Raw genomic sequence first — 20034 nt, 5'->3', positions numbered from 1 at the left:
CACATCCCCTACCCCCTCCCTGAGGGCTACACCTACGGGTAAGAACACACCTCCTACCCCCTCCCTGAGGGATACACCTATGGGTAAGAACACATCCCCTACCCCCTCCCTGAGGGATACAGCTACGGGTAAGAATACATCTCCTACCCCCTCCCTGAGGGCTACACCTACGGGTAAGAACACATCCCCTACCCCCTCCCTGAGGGCTACACCTACGGGTAAGAACATATCTCCTACCCCCTCCCTGAGGGATACACCTATGGGTAAGAACACATCCCCTACCCCCTCCCTGAGGGATACACCTACGGGTAAGAATACATCTCCTACCCCCTCCCTGAGGGCTACACCTACGGGTAAGAACACATCTCCTACCCCCTCCCTGAGGGATACACCTACGGGTAAGAAAACATCTCCTACCCCCTCCCTGAGGGATACACCTACGGGTAAGAACACATCCCCTACCCCTCCATGAGGGCTACACCTCGGGTAAGAACACATCTCCTACCCCCTCCCTGAGGGATACACCTACGGGTAAGAACACATCTCCTACCCCCTCCCTGAGGGCTACACCTACGGGTAAGAACACATCCCCTACCCCCTCCCTGAGGGCTACACCTACGGGTAAGAACACATCTCCTACCCTCCCTGAGGGATACACCTATGGGTAAGAACACATCCCCTACCCCTCCCTGAGGGATACACCTACGGGTAAGAATACACCTCCTACCCCCTCCCTGAGGGCTACACCTACGGGTAAGAACACATCCCCTACCCCTCCCTGAGGGCTACACCTACGGGTAAGAACACATCTCCTACCCCTCCCTGAGGGATACACCTACGGGTAAGAACACATCTCCTACCCCTCCCTGAGGGATACACCTACGGGTAAGAATACATCTCCTACCCCCTCCCTGAGGGCTACACCTACGGGTAAGAACACATCTCCTACCCCCTCCCTGAGAGATACACCTACGGGTAAGAATACATCCCCTACCCCTCCCTGAGGGCTACACCTATGGGTAAGAACACATCTCCTACCCCTCCCTGAGGGATACACCTATGGGTAAGAACACATCTCCTACCCCTCCCTGAGGGATACACCTACGGGTAAGAATACATCTCCTACCCCTCCCTGAGGCCTACACCTACGGGTAAGAACACATCTCCTACCCCCTCCCTGAGGGATACACCTACGGGTAAGAATACATCTCCTACCCCCTCCCTGAGAGATATACCTACGGGTAAGAACACATCCCCTAACCCCTCCCTGAGGGCTACACCTATGGGTAAGAACACATCCCCTACCCCCTCCCTGAGGGCTACACCTATGGGTAAGAACACATCTCCTACCCCCTCCCTGAGAGATACACCTACGGGTAAGAATACATCCCCTACCCCCTCCCTGAGGGCTACACCTATGGGTAAGAACACATCTCCTACCCCTCCCTGAGGGATACACCTATGGGTAAGAACACATCTCCTACCCCTCCCTGAGGGATACACCTACGGGTAAGAATACATCTCCTACCCCCTCCCTGAGGCCTACACCTACGGGTAAGAACACATCTCCTACCCCTCCCTGAGGGATACACCTACGGGTAAGAATACATCTCCTACCCCTCCCTGAGAGATATACCTACGGGTAAGAACACATCCCCTAACCCCTCCCTGAGGGCTACACCTATGGGTAAGAACACATCTCCTACCCCCTCCCTGAGGGATACACCTACGGGTAAGAATACATCTCCTACCCCCTCCCTGAGGGATACACCTACGGGTAAGAATACATCTCCTACCCCCTCCCTGAGGGATACACCTACGGGTAAGAATACATCTCCTACCCCTCCCTGAGGGATACACCTCGGGTAAGAATACATCTCCTACCCCTCCCTGAGGGATACACCTACGGGTAAGAATACATCTCCTACCCCTCCCTGAGGGATACACCTACGGGTAAGAATACATCTCCTACCCCTCCCTGAGGGATACACCTATGGGTAAGAATACATCTCCTACCCCTCCCTGAGGGATACACCTACAGGTAAGAACACATCCCCTACCCCCTCCCTGAGGGCTACACCTCGGGTAAGAATACATCTCCTACCCCTCCCTGAGGGATACACCTACGGGTAAGAATACATCTCCTACCCCCTCCCTGAGGGATACACCTACGGGTAAGAATACATCTCCTACCCCTCCCTGAGGGATACACCTACGGGTAAGAACACATCCCCTACCCCCTCCCTGAGGGCTACACCTACGGGTAAGAATACATCTCCTACCCCCTCCCTGAGGGATACACCTACGGGTAAGAATACATCTCCTACCCCCTCCCTGAGGCCTACACCTACGGGTAAGAACACATCTCCTACCCCCTCCCTGAGAGATACACCTACGGGTAAGAATACATCTCCTACCCCCTCCCTGAGGCCTACACCTACGGGTAAGAATACATCTCCTACCCCCTCCCTGAGAGATACACCTACGGGTAAGAACACATCTCCTACCCCCTCCCTGAGGGATACACCTACAGGTAAGAATACATCTCCTACCCCCTCCCTGAGAGATACACCTACGGGTAAGAATACATCTCCTACCCCCTCCCTGAGGGATACACCTACAGGTAAGAATACATCTCCTACCCCCTCCACAGCACAGCGACTGGACAGAAAATAGACCCAAGGACAGATGGGAATAAATGTCTGCTGAATGTTTGTTGCTCTTAGAAGAAGGTCCAACAAATACTAGAGACCCCCAGCACACCCCCTGGTCTGTCTGGCCTCCCTGTGTGACTCTAACCAGTGTTGCCGTTACTTCCTGTGACAGGATGAAGAGCCGTGGCCAGGCCAAGACCTTCAGCTCAGAACAGGCAGCAGCCAACGGCAACATGCAGAGGGATGATGTCACGGAGGAAATGCCTTTTAACAAGGAGAGCGCAGAGAAAGGTGTGTAGATTTAGGTTACCTTGATGTCAGCTCTGCTCGTTCCCTGGTCCCAAATATTCAGGATTAGTTGCCCGTACAGACCTTGTTTACTACAATTACATAATCTTATGTGAATTTGTAACTGATTTGACCTCTCTAACCCCCTACCCCCTCCTCTTCTCAGTGGCTACTTTCTGGGAGTGTTTCCTGTCCAAGTTCTTCCTCTGGCACCTGGTGTGGCTTTCTGTCATGCAGCTGAGGCATTACCTGTTCATCGGCACCCTCAACCCCATGCTGCAGAGACTGACCCAGGGAGAACCCTCTCTGGGTACGCACACAATTGTCTATTAACAGGCATTATAGTTCAGTCTTAAACATTTCTAAATATCTTATTGACATTTAATAAAGTTGACTTAAAGTGTTACCCTTTATTTTAAAGTTCCTCTCCATTGTTTCCAGATTTCTATGAAATATGACGTGTAATTAATTACAATAATTTGAATAGTTTTCCTTCCAATTATTTTTTTATTAAGTATGTTAAAAAGCAGCTTTTCTGTGTTGGAATGGTGTGGGCGTATAGCGGTCATTAAAAATATTCATGTGAGTAGACTGTTGAATGGCCAGCTCATCCTTCTCAGGTGGATGACATCATCCTCTATTAGGAAGTAGCAAACCATTTTTGAAACGGTCTGTTTGAGAAAATAGTTTGAGGGTTTTTTTTTTTGTAAAGTGTTTTTTCTCTAATTGATGTTTTGGCCACAAATACGAGTATAGGATGAGTCAACAACATTATTTGTAAATGAGTTAACATAATATTAACTTTTAAAAGGTAGATGTTCCCAGACATTTACTTTAAAGTGCTACCCTTTTCTCTTTTTAAGCACGTCCTTATTCCGCTCTGTTTATCCCTGCAGTGAGCACGTACACCAATGCGTTTGCTGTGACCCAGCTGTGTGGGGTGCTGTGTGCCCCCTGGAATGGCCTCATCATGGACCGACACAAGGGCAAGCCCAGGACCCCCGGTACCAACCTCACCTATACACACTACTACAACCCCCCCCTACAACACACATGTGAAACATCACACACACACACACTCCAAACCAAACACACACACACTCCAAACCAAACACACACACACTCCAAACCAAACACACACACACTCCAAACCTCACACACACACACTCCAAACCTCACACACACACACTCCAAACCAAACACACACACACTCCAAACCTCACACACACACACTCCAAACCTCACACACACACACTCCAAACCTCACACACACACACTCCAAACCAAACACACTAAGACCGTTTTTAGACTCGTACCAGCGTCAGATTTGAATTTCTCCAGGTTTTATATATGTTTTTATTACATTTTACTGTAGGAACATTTGGCTTGAAGAGCCTCTGACTTTACATTACTGCTCGGAGAGGGGTAAGGGAAGTGGTAGTGTCGGAGGTGGCGTAGAGTCATGGAGAAGACGGAATTGAATAGAGATTTGCGTCTTTGTGTGTGTGGGTACGTATGTTTGGTGTGGGTACATGTGTTTCTTGTGTGTGTACATACTGTTTATGTTTGGTGTGTGTGTGCGTGTGCGTGTGCGTGTGTGTGTGTGTGTGTAGGAGTGAGTGAGAAGGAGGCAGACCTGCGTGCGTCGGTGCTCTCCCTGACCCTGACGGCGCTGCAGTGTGTCCTGTTCTCCATCTGTGCCTCCACCCCCTTCCTCCCCCTCCAGTACCTCACCTTCATCCTGCAGGTCCTCAACCGATCCTTCCTCTACGGAGGCCATGCAGCCTTCATCAGCATTGTGTGAGTCACACACACACACACACACCAGTTGCTTGCAATAACAAACCTAATGGAACAGGATAAGGGGAGCACGGATAGACGCCAACACCTTCTTAGCGTCATACTTTTGTACCGTACTAACAAATCAATTAAATGATCTCTCTTGCCTCTCTCTCTATCTCTCTCTCTCTCTCTCTCTCTCTCTCTCTCGCTGTAGTTTTCCTCCCTGTCACTTTGGGAAGCTGTATGGTATGGCCATGGCCCTGTCTGCAGTGGTTTCTCTGCTGCAGTACCCCTGCTTTATCCTGGTCAAAGGAGTGCTGGGAGGAGACCCACTATACGTGAGTGGAGCTACTGTCATTAGAATGACCAGATATACTACCTTTACCATTGGCAGTGTCGGGGAAGCTACTTTGACGATACGGTTTAACAAGTTACCGAATACTTCACACTGGAAGAGGTCAAGCTACACTAAAGCTACCCTTAAGAAAAATCTACTTTACTTTGCTGAAGTTACTTTGTGATAAATGATCATATCTAAATGTCATAGACTAGAAATAGCAAGAATAAATCACTCTGGAGTCGGATGTTAAAAGAAAGTGTAATTTAGCCCAGTAAACACAAAAACTGTTTAAAGTGAGAAGGTCTGATGCCAAAAAAGAAAGGAAATTCCTACAGTGTTGAGGAGTAGTGAACGACATGTAGTTCAACTTGTCATTTAATTACATTTTGCAGTAGCTTGGTGGTAGTTGAACTAAATTCTAATCTAGGTCGTTTTCAGTAGTTCATTACTTGTTTGCCATGTGGTGATGTAGCTAACTACTTGAACTACACGTTTTTGTGTTTAAGAGACTAAATTACACATTCTGTTAACATCTGACTCCAGGGTGATTACACGTTCTGTTAACATCTGACTCCAGGGTGATTACACGTTCTGTTAACATCTGACTCCAGGGTGATTACACGTTCTGTTAACATCTGACTCCAGGGTGATTACACGTTCTGTTAACATCTGACTCCAGGGTGATTACACGTTCTGTTAACATCTGACTCCAGGGTGATTACACGTTCTGTTAATATCTGACTCCAGGGTGATTACACGTTCTGTTAACATCTGACTCCAGGGTGATTACACGTTCTGTTAATATCTGACTCCAGGGTGATTACACGTTCTGTTAACATCTGACTCCAGGGTGATTACACGTTCTGTTAACATCTGACTCCAGGGTGATTACACGTTCTGTTAACATCTGACTCCAGGGTGATTACGTTCTGTTAACATCTGACTCCAGGGTGATTACACGTTCTGTTAACATCTGACTCCAGGGTGATTACACGTTCTGTTAACATCTGACTCCAGGGTGATTACACGTTCTGTTAACATCTGACTCCAGGGTGATTACACGTTCTGTTAACATCTGACTCCAGGGTGATTACACGTTCTGTTAACATCTGACTCCAGGGTGATTACACGTTCTGTTAACATTTGACTCCAGGGTGATTACACGTTCTGTTAACATCTGACTCCAGGGTGATTACACGTTCTGTTAACATCTGACTCCAGGGTGATTACACGTTCTGTTAACATCTTACTCCAGGGTGATTACACATTCTGTTAACATCTTACTCCAGGGTGATTACAAGTTCTGTTTTGTTCTTGCAATTTGTAGTCTATGACATTTTAGATTTAGATATCATAATTAGTAGCTTCTTAAACTATATTTTCAGAGTAGCTTCCCCGACACTGGTTAGCAACACCGCCACATGGGGCGGCAGGTAGCCTAGTAGTTAGAGCATTGGACTTATAACCGAAAGGTTGCAAGATCGAATCCCCGAGCTGACAAGCTAAAAATCTGTTGCTCTGCCCCTGAATAAGGCAGTTAACCCACTGTTCCTAGGCTGTCATTGAAAAAAAGTATTTGTTATTTTTGCCTAGTTGTTCTGACTTGCCTAGTTAAATAAAGGTAAAATAAAAAATATATATATGAAAAAAACATGGCAAACAATTAATTAACTACTGAAAACACTACCAAGATTTGAATTTATTTCAATGACCACCCAAGCTACTGTCATGAAATGACTAGTTAAACTATGTGTAGTTCACTACTCCCCAACACTGGCCATTGGTAGAGCTTTTCAGCTTACCATTATGTTCTAAAGTGGAGTTATCGCAGAGTGGTGACCCCATCTCCCTTCCCCCACCTCCTCACTCTCTGTCTTCTCTCTCTTCCCTCTACAGGTGAACATAGCTCTGACGTTACTCAGCCTGCTGGCCTTCATCCATCCTGCCTGTGTCTATCTGCATTGTCGTGGCCTGGCTGCCCGGAGGGGTAAACCCAAGGACTCACCTTCCTCTTAGACCAGCTCTAAAAATACTTTCAAATGGTCATTTCAGCCCTCACTACTAAAGGACACCTTTAATAAAGGACACCAATAAGAAGAAGAGACTTGCTTGGGCCAAGAAACATGAGCAATGGACATTAGACCGGTAGAAATGTGTCCTTTGGTCTGGAGTCCAAATTGTAGATGTTTGGTTCCAACCGCTGTGACTTTGTGAGACGCAGAGTAGGTGAACGGATGATCCCTGCATGTGTATTTCCCATCGTAAAGCACGGAGAAGGATGTGTTCTGGTGTGGGGGGGCTTTTCAAGGCACACTTAACCAACATGGCTACCACAGCATTCTGCAGCGATACCCCATCCCATCTGCTTTGAGCTTAGTGGGACTATTTTTTTATTTTTAACAGGACAATGACCCAACACACCTCCAGGCTGTGTAAGAGCTATTTTACAAAGGAGAGTGATGGAGTGCTGCATCAGATGACCTGGCCTCCACAACCCCTCGACCTCAACCAAATTGAGATGGTTAGGGATGAGTCGGACCGCAGAGTGAAGGAAAAGCAGCCAACAAGTGCTCAGCATATGTGGGTACTCCATCACCACTGGAAAAGCATTCCAGGTGAAGCTGGTTGAGAGAATGCCAAGAGTGTGCAAAGCTGTCATCAAGGCAAAGGGTGGCTATTTGAAGAATCTCAAATAGAACATATATTTTGATTTGTTTAACCCTTTTTTGGTTACCACATGATTCCATGTGTTGTTTTCACTATTATTCTGCAATGTAGAAAACAGTAAAAAAATAAAAACCCTTTAATGAGTAGGTGTTCTAAAACTTTTGACCGGTAGTGTATTTTTATACCATCTATTGCATCTTGCCTATGCCACTCAGTCATTGCTCATCCATATATTTATACTACAGTGGCAAGAAAAAGTATGTGAACCCTTTGGAATTACCTGGATTCTGCATAAATTGGTCATAAAATGTGATCTTCATCTAAGTCACGACAATGGACAAACACAGTCTGCTTAAACTAATAACACAAACAATTATATGTTTTTATTGAGCACACCGTGCAGGGTGGGAAAAGTGTGTGAACCCTTGGATTTAATAACTGGTTGACCCTCCTTTGGCAGCAATAACCTCAACCAAACGTTTTCTGTAGTTGCAGATCAGACTTGCACAACGGTCAGGAGGAATTTTGGATCATTCCTCTTTACAAAACTGTTTCAGTTCAGCAATATTCTTGGAATGTCTGGTGTGAACCGCTCTCGAGGTCATGCCACAGCATCTCAAATCGGGTTGAGGTCAGGACTTGGACTGGGCCACTCCAGAAGGCATATTTTCTTCTGTTGAAGCCATTCTGTTGTTGATTTATTTCTGTGTTTTGGGCCGTTGTCCTGTTGCATCACCCAACTTCTGTTGAGCTTCAATTGGCGGACAGATAGCCTTACATTCTCCTGCAAAATGTCTTGATAAACTTGGGAATTCATTTTTCCGTCGATGATGTCAAACTGTCCAGGCCCTGAGGCAGCACCAAACCATGATGCTCCCTCCACCATACTTTGGGATGAGGTTTTGATGTTGGTGTGCTGTGCCTTTTTTTCTCCACACATAGTGTTGTGTGTTCCTTCCAAACAACTCAACTGTAGTTGCATCTGTCCACAGAATATTTTGCCAGTAGTGCTGTGGAACATCCAGGTGCTCTTTTGCGAACTTCAAACGTGCAGCAATGTTTTTTTTGGACAGCAGTGGCTTCTTCTGTGGTGTCCTCCCATGAACACTATTCTTATTTAGTGGTTTACCTATTGTAGATGTTAGCATGTTCCAGAGGTTTCTGTAAGTCCTTAGCTGACACTCTAGGATTCATCTTAACCTCATTGAGCATTCTGCACTGTGCTCTTGCAGTCATCTTTGCAGGATGGCCAGTCATTTACATTACATTACATTTAAGTCATTTAGCAGACGCTCTTATCCAGAGCGACTTACAAATTGGTGCTTTCACCTTATGACATCCAGTGGAACAGCCACTTTACAATAGTGCATCTAAGTCTTTTAAGGGGGGGGGGGGGGGGTGAGAAGGATTACTTTATCCTATCCTAGGTATTCCTTAAAGAGGTGGGGTTTCAGGTGTCTCCGGAAGGTGGTGATTGACTCCGCTGTCCTGGCGTCGTGAGGGAGTTTGTTCCACCATTGGGGGGCCAGAGCAGCGAACAGTTTTGACTGGGCTGAGCGGGAACTGGACTTCCTCAGTGGTAGGGAGGCGAGCAGGCCAGAGGTGGATGAACGCAGTGCCCTTGTTTGGGTGTAGGGCCTGATCAGAGCCTGGAGGTACTGTCCTAGGGAGAGTAGCAACAGTGCTCTACTTTCTCCATTTATAGACAATTTGTCTTTTAGACATATTTTGTAACCCTTTCCAGCTTTATGCAAGTCAACCATTTTTAATCTTAGGTCTTGAGAGCTCTTTTGTTCAAGGCATGGTTCACATCAGGCAATGCTTCTTGTGAATATGAAACTCTAATTTTGTGAGTGTTTTTTATAGGGCAGGCCAGCTCTAACCAACATCTCTAATCTCGTTTCATTGATTGGACTCCAGGTTAGCTGACTCCTGACTCCAATTAACTTTCAAGAAGTCATTAGCCTTGTGGGGTTCACATACTTTTTCCAACCTACACTGTGAATGTTTAAATTATACATTCAATATAGACAAGAAAAATACAATAATTTGTGTGTTATTAGTTTAAGCACACTGTGTATGTCTATTGTTGTGACTTAGATGAAGATCAGATCAAATTATGACCAATTTATGCAGAAATCCAGGTAATTCCAAAGGGTTCACATACTTTTTCTTCCCACTGTATGTATATATTCTTATACCACTCTTTTACTTAGATTTGTGTGTATTAGGTATTTGTTGTGGAATTGTTAGATTACTTGTTAGATATTGCTGCAGTCGGAAATAGAAGCACAAGCATTTCGCTCCTCTCGCAAAAACATCTGCTAACCATGCGTATGTGACCAATAAAATTTGATTTGCCTCTTAAAGCAGTATTGACTAACCGTGCACTGTGACACTGCTGCCCAACCCCCTACACTCACATTTTACATTGTAGGATCCAGGCAGTCAAGGAAAACATATCTAGTGTTTATTAAGCCGTTTAGAATAATGAATGTGATAATCAGTTTGATGTATTTTAGGAATCCTAAGTCATTTACAGATCGGAGAAACTGCTCAGTTGGACGGGAACAAGAAGATGCTCAGATGATGAGATTACGTCTGGCTTTCAACATAACCACACATACTGAACTGACCACATGTTCCACCCTGGGTCCCCAATGTCTCAAATTCAAAAAAATAATTCAAAACGGCTCTCTTCGAGAGTCTGAGAGATAATTTTTGTCAGGAAAGGCTGTACAGGTCTACCACCTACTGGTTTAACTGGGGGAAACAGCCTGTTTCCAGAAGGCCTTTACTTCACCTGTGAACAAACCATGTCATGATGAGGGTGTTTTAAAGCATTAAATCAACTAATCACATAACAGCAATAACCTTTATTGGGTTCACTGGCGATTTTGTATGAGAAAGCATGTGTTGCACAGCACCATACTGAATATACCAGAGTGTCTGGTATATATATATATATATATATATATATATATATATATAAATAAAAGAGTTAGAGCACCTATGCCTTAAGCATGGAAGTCAACAACATTGAAGAGACCATTACATTTGTATTGGGAATGTACTGTATTTATTGCAAAAGGGATTACTTCATTGTATTACGCATATAATGCAGTATACTTTACCTGATGACTCACCAATAATGTATTTCCTTTGCTCTATCAATCGCTACATACATTAAGTCTCAAACTAACATCCTAGAAGTCATTTGAGGGACTTCAAAATGAGGGGCGTGGCGCAAAACAAATGAGTCAGTGATCGGGTGGTCTCTAACAAATGTAGCCAGAGTATCAAAGTTGATCATGTCTTCATGTAGGCTGGCTCTGGCCTAACCTAATGTAGCAGGTGTAAAAGAAACACCTGAAACAAGATCCCCTACGTACTGGTTTTGAGAAGAAAATAAAAAAACTGTCGTGGGAGGTTCCCTTCTGAACTGTTCAACCAATCCAGTAAATGTGGAGGGAGGAGGGGGGAGGCAAATCCAGACTCATCGTGGAGAAGAAACATCAGTTGGTCAGAAGGATGTGGATTGGTAGCCAGGCAACTGTATGCAAGGACTAGATTCCACTTTTTTACCTTCACATTATGCATGACATAACTATATAGTATGCTAAAAAAAAATGAAATGTATATTATTTTATAATAATACATTTGCTCAGAGAAAGAGATTGTTTAACATATAAAACATCTCCAAATGATTGGATCCCCTGTTTTTAAATACCCCAGCTAGGACAACAACACTGAGCCTTCTTCTAAAATGTTTTATGAGATTGGAGAACACATTGGGAAGGGATCTTAGACCATTCCTCCATACAGAATCTTTCCAGATCCTTGATATCCATCATCTGTGCTTATGGACTGCACTGTGGTGGTTCTTTGATGTTATGGGACTATATTGCTTCCACTGGTCCTTGGGCCCTTGTAAAAGTCAACGGCATCATGAACTTTACCCTGTACCGGGATATTTTAGCCCAAAAACCTGGTTGCCTCTGCCAGGAGGCTGACACTTGGCCGCAAGTGGATCTTCCAGCAAGACAATAACCGCAAGCACACATCAAAACCCGCTCAGAAATGGGTTATTGACCACAAAATCAACATCAAGTCTCCAGACTTGAACCCCATTGAAAACCTGCGGTTTGAATTGAAGAGGGCAGTCCATAAGTGCAGGCGAAGGATTTTTACTAGGCCTAATCAACAACAAACAAAAAAAATCAAACATTCGGAAGAACCATGACTCCCCCCTTGAACTGCTACCATAGGCCTAAACAACACAGCCATAAAGAGCAGAGCAGGCCGGTGCTCAGGGTTGGAATATCCACTGCAGTGTGTAATGCAGTCTAGTTGTATTTACACCATCCCAGCAGCTATCTTAGAAATAGAACTTTGCTCTGTGCTTCTCCCAGCATGCACTTCGCAGCCTATAGTCTATGGATCATTTGATTGAGACCACACTAAATAGCCTACAGGAACACTTGATATTGCTCACTCAGCAGGGAATCGGAGATGAGGGGCGGCATCGGACACACCGATATATAGACTTACAAGCAACTCATTCTAAAACACTGAGAAATACAGACATTTCATCAATTACAAATAACAACACAATCTCCCCAGGACTAAAAATACTAAACACTCCTCTGGACTGAAATTTTAAAAGCATGACTCTGACCCATTTTCCTCCAGGTACCCATTATGTCAGTCGGGATCCATCCCAAAAATAAATACAAAAATGTTGCATAAATTTATTTCATACAGTCTTTTTTTGCTCATCTTTATCAAAGGCATCCAAAAATTCCAGACCCCACCGTAACATTACATTACCACACAACACCCAGTGTTGTCATTGCTCATCCTCCTGTTCCTTCATTTGCTGTAAAGACCCATGCTTTCTGCCTATGTGGTCATCCAGGTACCTGCGACGGGTGAAGCAGCTGCCGCACGACTTACACTTGTGTGGCTTTTCTCCCGTGTGCGTACGTCGGTGCGCGTTGAGAATACTGGTCTGGGTGAAGCTCTTAGCACAGTGCTCACACTTGTATGGCCTCGCCCCAGTGTGCATTCTCATGTGGATGTTGAGGTACTTTGGGTTGACAAAACTCTTGTTGCACTCCGGGCACTTTGTCTTCTCTTGCTCTGCCAGATTTGGCCCCTCACTACCCGACACGTGCAGCTTCAGATGCATCCGCAGGTACTCTGGCCGATTGAAGGCCATGGCGCAGTGTTCGCAGCTGAATGGTTTCTCTCCGGTGTGAATCATCTTGTGGCGGTCCAGGTGGGACTTCTGGATAAAATGCTTCCCACACACATTGCACAGGTGTGGTCTCTTTTCCTTGTCCGTGTGGGAGTACAGGTGGCGTTTGAGGTACGTGAGGTGGGTAAACTGTTGGTCACACTCATTGCATATGAAGTCCTTGGTGCCCTTGTGGTGAACCTGCATGTTGTGAATCTTCAGGGTGGTTTTGCTGCCGTAGTCTTTGCCACACTCTTCACAGTGGTAAGGCTTCTCCCCTGTGTGACGCTGAAGGTGCCTACCCAGAGCAGCCCTGTTAGGCAGGACCTTTTCACAGAAACTGCAAATGTGAAGTGTTTTCACCCTTATCCTTTTCTCTACGGGTGGTGTGAATCTTATTCTTGGTGCCTTCAAACCCATGGCACCTTGCTTTTTGCCTTTCTTTTTAACGGTGACGTTTTCAGAATCTGACCTCATTGTCTTCTTGCCCTTGGGTCCTCTCTTTCTCTTTGCAGGTAACACCTCGTGTTCAGTCTCCTTCTCTGAATGGTCAGAACAGTGCCACTCCTCTTCACTTAAGCCTTTAGACTCAGTCTGCTCACTTAGGTCCTTAGGCCGAGTCTTGGCATCTTGGTCACGCTCTTCTTCATGGAAGTCCTTAGGCCAGGTCTTGGAAATATGTTTGCCTGATTCACCATCACTCTCTGTGTCGCTGGCCTCCTTGGGAGGACTCTTGGATCTCTTCTTTTTAGATTTCTTAGACCTCATCTGTCTTTTTCTGAGGGTCGTGTCTTCAGCTGCAGCGTGTTCTTCCGTCTTGAAGTGGGTACTTTCAACTTCCACCACGTCTTCAGAGGGAGTCCTGGTTCTTACCTTTTTAGACTCGCTACGGTTTTTTCTAGGGGGAGTTTCTTCAGCCTGTTCTCCCAATTCATAATGATCACTTTCAGCTTTTTTCTCTCCACGAGGAGTAGTTCTTTTGGGGGGGCTGCGCTGCTTCCTCCTCTTAGAAGCAGAGGCCACTTCAGTCTCCTCCTCCACAACGTCCTCCAACGGCTCAGACACCGTATTATATTTTTCAGTCTCCGCTTCAAATACATCGAAGTCACTACATTGCCTCCTCCTTTTTCTGGGGGAAGCCACCACGGTTTGTTCATCTGACAAATTGTCATCATCCTCCTCCTTGCAGCGAATATTGGTCCTTTTCTTTTTTGAGTTGCTATATTTACATTTTCTTTTTGTGCTCTCTTCTAGCTGTTCACCAGGCTCGGCCCCGGAACAGTCACCACAATCCTTTGATGGAGACTTTGTTCTTGTCTTTTTGGAGCTGCTTATTCCGTTCCTCCTTTTCGGTGGGGAGGCCTCCTTGTCGCTCTCCTCCCCAGAACCAGACACGGGAGAAAAGCCCCTCTCTTGTTCTTTTAGAACACTAGAACGTGTCCTGGGACTTTGCCTCCGGGAGTTTCTCTGAGGAGTTCTCAGCTGCCTCTCGGAGCTTTGAGGAGTGGCCACCTCCGGCTGTTGTTCTTCATGATAGGCAACCGGTTCTGTGGGAAACAGAGGGGTGGTTTTAGATTTGTTTTTTTAACTTTATTTTTATAATTCCAAAGTTATAAAAAACAACATGAATGAAGGAATTACATTTTATTTTCATGTGTAATATCTCCAAATGTCAACCCATCCCTTATGGGACTGACACATAAACAAACATTATGGTAATTAAATGATCATTCTTCTTCCGGTGTTCTCTGCAATGCGTATTGCATAAAGAGTAAAAAATAAAACATTTATATAAAGAAAATGTAAGGTAAAAATCTATACAAAATAGTAAATTACATCCCTAAGAGCAGTAAAATAATATATATATATAATATATATATATATAATATATATATATATATATATATATATATATACATACACACACACACACACACACAGTGGGGAGAACAAGTATTTGATACACTGCTGATTTTGCAGGTTTTCCTACTTAAAAAGCATGTAGAGGTCTGTAATTTTTTATCATAGGTACACTTCAACTGTGAGAGACAGAATCTAAAACAAAAATCCAGAAAATCACATTGTATGATTTTTAAGTAATTCATTTGCATTTTATTGCATGACATAAGTATGTGATCACCTACCAACCAGTAAGAATTCCGGCTCTGACAGACCTGTTAGTTTTTCTTTAAGCCCTCCTGTCCTCCACTTATTCATTACCTGTATTAACTGCACCTGTTTGAACTCGTTACCTGTATAAAAGACACCTGTCCACACACTAAATCAAACAGACTCCAACCTCTCCACAATGGACAAGACCAGCGAGCTGTGTAAGGACATAAGGGATACAATTGTAGACCTGCACAAGGCTGGGATGGGCTACATGACAATAGGCAAGCAGCTTGGTGAGAAGGCAACAACTGTTGGCACAATTATTAGAAAATGGAAGAAGTTCAAGATGACGGTCAATCACCCTCGGTCTGGGGCTCCAGTCAAGATCTCACCTCGTGGGTCAGCAATGATCAAGAGGAAGGTGAGGGATCAGCCCAGAACTACACGACAGGACCTGGTCAATGACCTGAAGAGAGCTGAGACCACAGTCTCAAAGAAAACCATTAATAACACACTACGCCGTCATGGATTAAAATCCTGCAGCGCACGCAAGGTCCCCCTGCTCAAGCCAGCGCATGCCCAGCCCCGTCTGAAGTTTGCCAATGGCCATCTAGATGATCCAAAGGAGGAATGGAAGGTGGTCATGTGGTCTGATGAGACAAAAATAGAGCTTTTTGGTCTAAACTCCACTCGCTGTGTTTGGAGGAAGAAGAAGGATGAGTACAACCCCAAGAACACCATCCCAACCGTGAAGCATGGAGGTGGAAACATCATTCTTTGGGGATGCTTTTCTGCAAAGGGGACAGGACGACTGCACCGTATTGAGGGGAGGATGGATGGGGCCATGTATCGCGAGATCTTGGCCAACAACCTCCTTCCCTCAGTAAGAGCATTGAAGATGGGTCGTGGCTGGGTCTTCCAGCATGACAACGGCCCGAAACACACAGCCAGGGCAACTAAGGAGTGGCTCCGTAAAAAGCATCTCAAGGTCCTGGAGTGGCCTAGCCAGTCTCCAGACCTGAACTCAATAGAACATCTTTGGGGGTAGCTGAAAGTCCGTATTGCCGTGCACAGCCCCAAAACCTGAAGGATCTGGAGGTCTGTATGGAGGAGTGGGCCAAAATCCCTGCTGCAGTGTGTGCAAACCTGGTCAAGAACTACAGGAAACGTATGATCTCTGTAATTGCAAACAAATGTTTCTGTACCAAATATTAAGTTCTGCTTTTCTGATGTATCAAATACTTGTCATGCAATAAAATGCTAATTATTTACTTAAAAATCATACAATGTGATTCTCTGGATTTTTGTTTTAGATTCCGTCTCTCACAGTTGAAGTGGACCTATGATAAAAATTACAGACCTCTACATGCTTTGTAAGTAGGAAAACCTGCAAAATCGGCAGTGTATCAAATACTTGTTCTCCCCACTGTACATATACAGTTGAAGTCGGAGGTTTACATACACTTAGGTTGGAGTCATTAAAACTTGTTTTTCAACCACTCCACACATTTCTTGTTAACAAACTATACTTTTGGCAAGTCGGTTAGGACATCTACTTTGTGCATGACACACGTCATTTTTCCAACAATTGTTTACAGACAGATTATTTCACTTATAATTCACTGCCTCACAATTCCAGTGGGTCAGAAGTTTACGTACACTAAGTTGACTGTGCCTTTAAACAGCTTGGAAAATTCCAGAAAATTATGTCATGGCTTTAGTAGCTTCTGATAGGATAATTGAGGTCAATTGGAGGTGTACCTGTGGATTTATTTCAAGGCCTACCTTCAAACTCAGTGCCTCTTTGCTTGACATCATGAGAAAATCAGCCAAGTCCTCAGAAAAATAATGTGTAGACCTACACAAGTCTGGACCACGTAGCCATCATACCGCTCAGGAAGGAGACGCGTTCTGTCTCCTAGAGATGAACGTACTTTGGTGTGACAAGTGCAAATCAATCCCAGAAAAACAGCAAAGGACCTTGTGAAGATGCTGGAGGAAACAGGTACAAAAGTACCTATATCCACAGTAAAATGAGTCCTATATCGACATAACCTGAAAGGCCGCTCAGCAAGGAAAAAACCATTGCTCCAAAACCATCATAAAAAAAGCCAGACTACAGTTTGCAACTGCACATGGGGACAAAGATCGTACTTTTTGTAGAAATGTCCTCTGGTCTGATGAAACAAAAATAGAACTGACCATTGTTATGTTTAGAGGAAAAAGGGGGAAGCTTGCAAGCCAAAGAACACCATCCCAACCATGAAGCACGGGGGTAGCAGTATCATGTTGTGGGGGTGCTTTGCAATGACCCCAAGCATACATCCAAAGTTGTGGCAAAATGGCTTAAGGACAACAAAGTCAATGTATTGGAGTGGCCATCACAAAGCCCTGACCTCAAAAAGTGTGTGCGAGCAAGGAGCCCTACAAACCTGACTCAGTTAAGCTCTGTCAGGAGGAATGGGACAAAATTCACCCAACTTATTGTGGGAAGCTTGTGGAAGGCTACCTGAAACGTTTGACCCAAGTTAAACCATTTAAAGGCAATGCTACCAAATACTAATTGAGTGTATGTAAACTTCTGACCCACTGGGAATGTCATGAAAGAAATAAAAGCTGAAATAAATCATTCTCTCAACTATTATTCTGACATTTCACATTCTTAACTGGCCTAAAACAGGGAATTGTTACGAGGATTAAATGTCAGAAATTGTGAAAAACTGTGTTAATGTATCAGGTAAACTCTGACTTCAACTGTACATAACACTGTATATATACACACATACATACACACACACATACATAACATATACATAAATACAGAAAACAAAACAGTCTATTCCAAATTATCACAATACACACCTTCCATCTCACCTCACTGGGTTCCCAGCCCATGTCCCCAGTTATTGCAAGTATAGGGGCAAACTTGTGGACACCTAAAAAGTAACGTACTGCTCTGTTGTGGACATGTTTGTTTTTAAAACACCTCTTAGAACCCCACACTCCCAATGAATAGTCCAGCACAGGACACACACACGTCTCATACAATTTGGAATACGTGGCATAACCTAAATCCTTGACTGGTTTTGTTTTTTCCTATAACTCCCCCAAGAGCTCTACTTGCTGAGTCGGCCAGGGCTAATGTTTCGTATAGAGAGGTAATATGTTCATCAATAAAAACACCCAAATATTTATCATTGCTAGTAAACTCACGAATGTCTTCACCAAAACAAAACTGAAAAACACTTCTCTTAGTACCTGGTTTTCTAAAATGCCTTCTGTGTTTTTGTCAACAAGTTGTAAAAAAAAAACAAACATGTATCATTCTAAGATTATTTCTGGAACCTCTATCAATACGGGATTTACAGAGTTGTATAAAACATGTCGATAGAAACATCTTGAATAATAGTTCTTGAAGATATGATTTAATATGAGTGTAAACTGCATGGTGAAGAGAGCATTACGCTGTCCTTTTGCAGCGTAGAGTGGAATAAAATACAACATGTAGTTTCTATGGACTAAATGTGTTGTATTTCTCATTAGGTTTTCCAATGATAATTAAACACAAACTGTTCCTAACAAGAACCCCCAATGAAGTTATGATGTATTAGGACTCACTAAGGTTGACCAGATGTGTGTGCAGGGAATAGCCATATAGCCTATGCCTCTGCGCTGTTCTATCAGGTATTATAAACTGGGTGGTTCAAGCCCTGAATGCTGATTGGCTGACACCAGTGGTATATTAGCCCTTATACCACTGGTATGACAAAACACGTATTTGTACAGCTCTAATTACGTTGGTAAACAGTTTATAATAGCATTAAGGCACCTCGGGGTTTGTGGTATATGGCCAATATACCACGGTTAAGGGCTGTGTCCAGGCACTCCGCGTTGCGTCTGGCCGAAGAACGACCCTTTCGCCGTCGTATATTGGCCATACACCACCCACGCTCGGGCCTTACTGCTTAATTAGCTCAGTGTAAGCTTTAAAACCCTACTTGCAGTCATTGCCTTCTTGCCTGATGATTCTGCATTTGATGAAACATAAACCAGCTAATAGCTAGCTTGTAACGTTAACATTTTATGGATACTTTAGCAAGCCACTTACTTCTTTTCGATCTCCGTGTAGCAGATTTATTCGAAATAGTTTTTACAATATCGGTAAGGTATAATTTCATAAACTTCCACTCAACCTGCTCACTATCGCCCATTGTTGTCAACTAGCTACCAGGCTAGCTTCAAGACGTGAGGAAAGCAGGACATTTGTTTCAAAATAAAAGTCCCCCACGAAGTAGAAAAGTGTCAATAACCTGTATTGATTCATGATATATGAAAAATAATTGTCAAAACATTAACAATGATTCATATTTGTTCATATTTAAGTGACATTTGCATTAAATTGTGGGTTTAAAACATGTCCCAGTGTCAAAAAAAGAATAACACATTTCTGCATAAGAGCACATACAAATATTGCACTGTACAGGAAAAACTATAGATGTGTGTCCATAAAACCAGGGTCCAATCAACTCACTACAATCCCTAGAATACAAAACAGACGAGTTTGAACAAAAAGCTAGGTCATAAAAAATGTTGCTGGCCCCTCCATAGTCGCCAATGCAATTCACTGTAATGAAATACTGTACACATTGGACTGTAGAGAAAAAACTGAACTCAGAGTCTGAAATAAACGTTATAGGGGGAAGGGGATACTCAGTCAGGTCTCTACTAACTAGTTTTGGAGGGGGACTTTGTCATATAGACTGTTGCTGGCTTTTTACCCCACCCCTTCATAGCCCACAATGCAATTTACTGTATATGGAATGCATATTGGATTGTAGAGGGAAAAAAATGTACTACCTGTCTCAAATAGTAGGGTATTTCTTACCCTTGTTTTACCAGGTAAGTCGACTGAGAACACATTCTCATCTACAGCAACGACCTGGGGAATAGTT

General features: G+C 44.0%; 2 protein-coding genes across 2 annotated transcripts in view; one reads left to right on the top strand and one right to left on the bottom strand.

Annotated features, from left to right (window-relative positions):
* LOC115129925 (equilibrative nucleobase transporter 1-like) overlaps positions 1-9110 on the top strand; it is a 37573-nt gene extending 28463 nt beyond the window's left edge. Inside the window, exons 8-13 of the mRNA XM_029660723.2 lie at positions 2827-2945; positions 3109-3252; positions 3839-3946; positions 4556-4742; positions 4939-5062; positions 6961-9110. Coding sequence (XP_029516583.1) covers positions 2827-2945; positions 3109-3252; positions 3839-3946; positions 4556-4742; positions 4939-5062; positions 6961-7080 — 802 coding nt within the window. The 3' untranslated portion in view covers positions 7081-9110. The remainder of the gene's footprint in view (positions 1-2826; positions 2946-3108; positions 3253-3838; positions 3947-4555; positions 4743-4938; positions 5063-6960) is intronic.
* A 3358-nt stretch (positions 9111-12468) lies between these two features.
* On the bottom strand, positions 12469-19324 carry LOC115129478 (zinc finger protein 37-like). Its single transcript, XM_029659861.1, has 2 exons — positions 19191-19324; positions 12469-14517 (listed from the first exon to the last, which is right to left on the bottom strand). The coding sequence occupies exons 1-2, from the start codon at positions 19291-19293 to the stop codon at positions 12581-12583; spliced, it is 2040 nt and encodes a 679-aa protein (XP_029515721.1). The 5' UTR covers positions 19294-19324; the 3' UTR covers positions 12469-12580.
* Between the last annotated feature and the right edge of the window lie 710 nt (positions 19325-20034).

The sequence above is a fragment of the Oncorhynchus nerka genome, linkage group LG5, assembly GCF_034236695.1.
Source record: "Oncorhynchus nerka isolate Pitt River linkage group LG5, Oner_Uvic_2.0, whole genome shotgun sequence".
Lineage (NCBI taxonomy): Eukaryota > Metazoa > Chordata > Actinopteri > Salmoniformes > Salmonidae > Oncorhynchus > Oncorhynchus nerka.
This window is presented reverse-complemented; position numbering and strand designations above follow the sequence as displayed.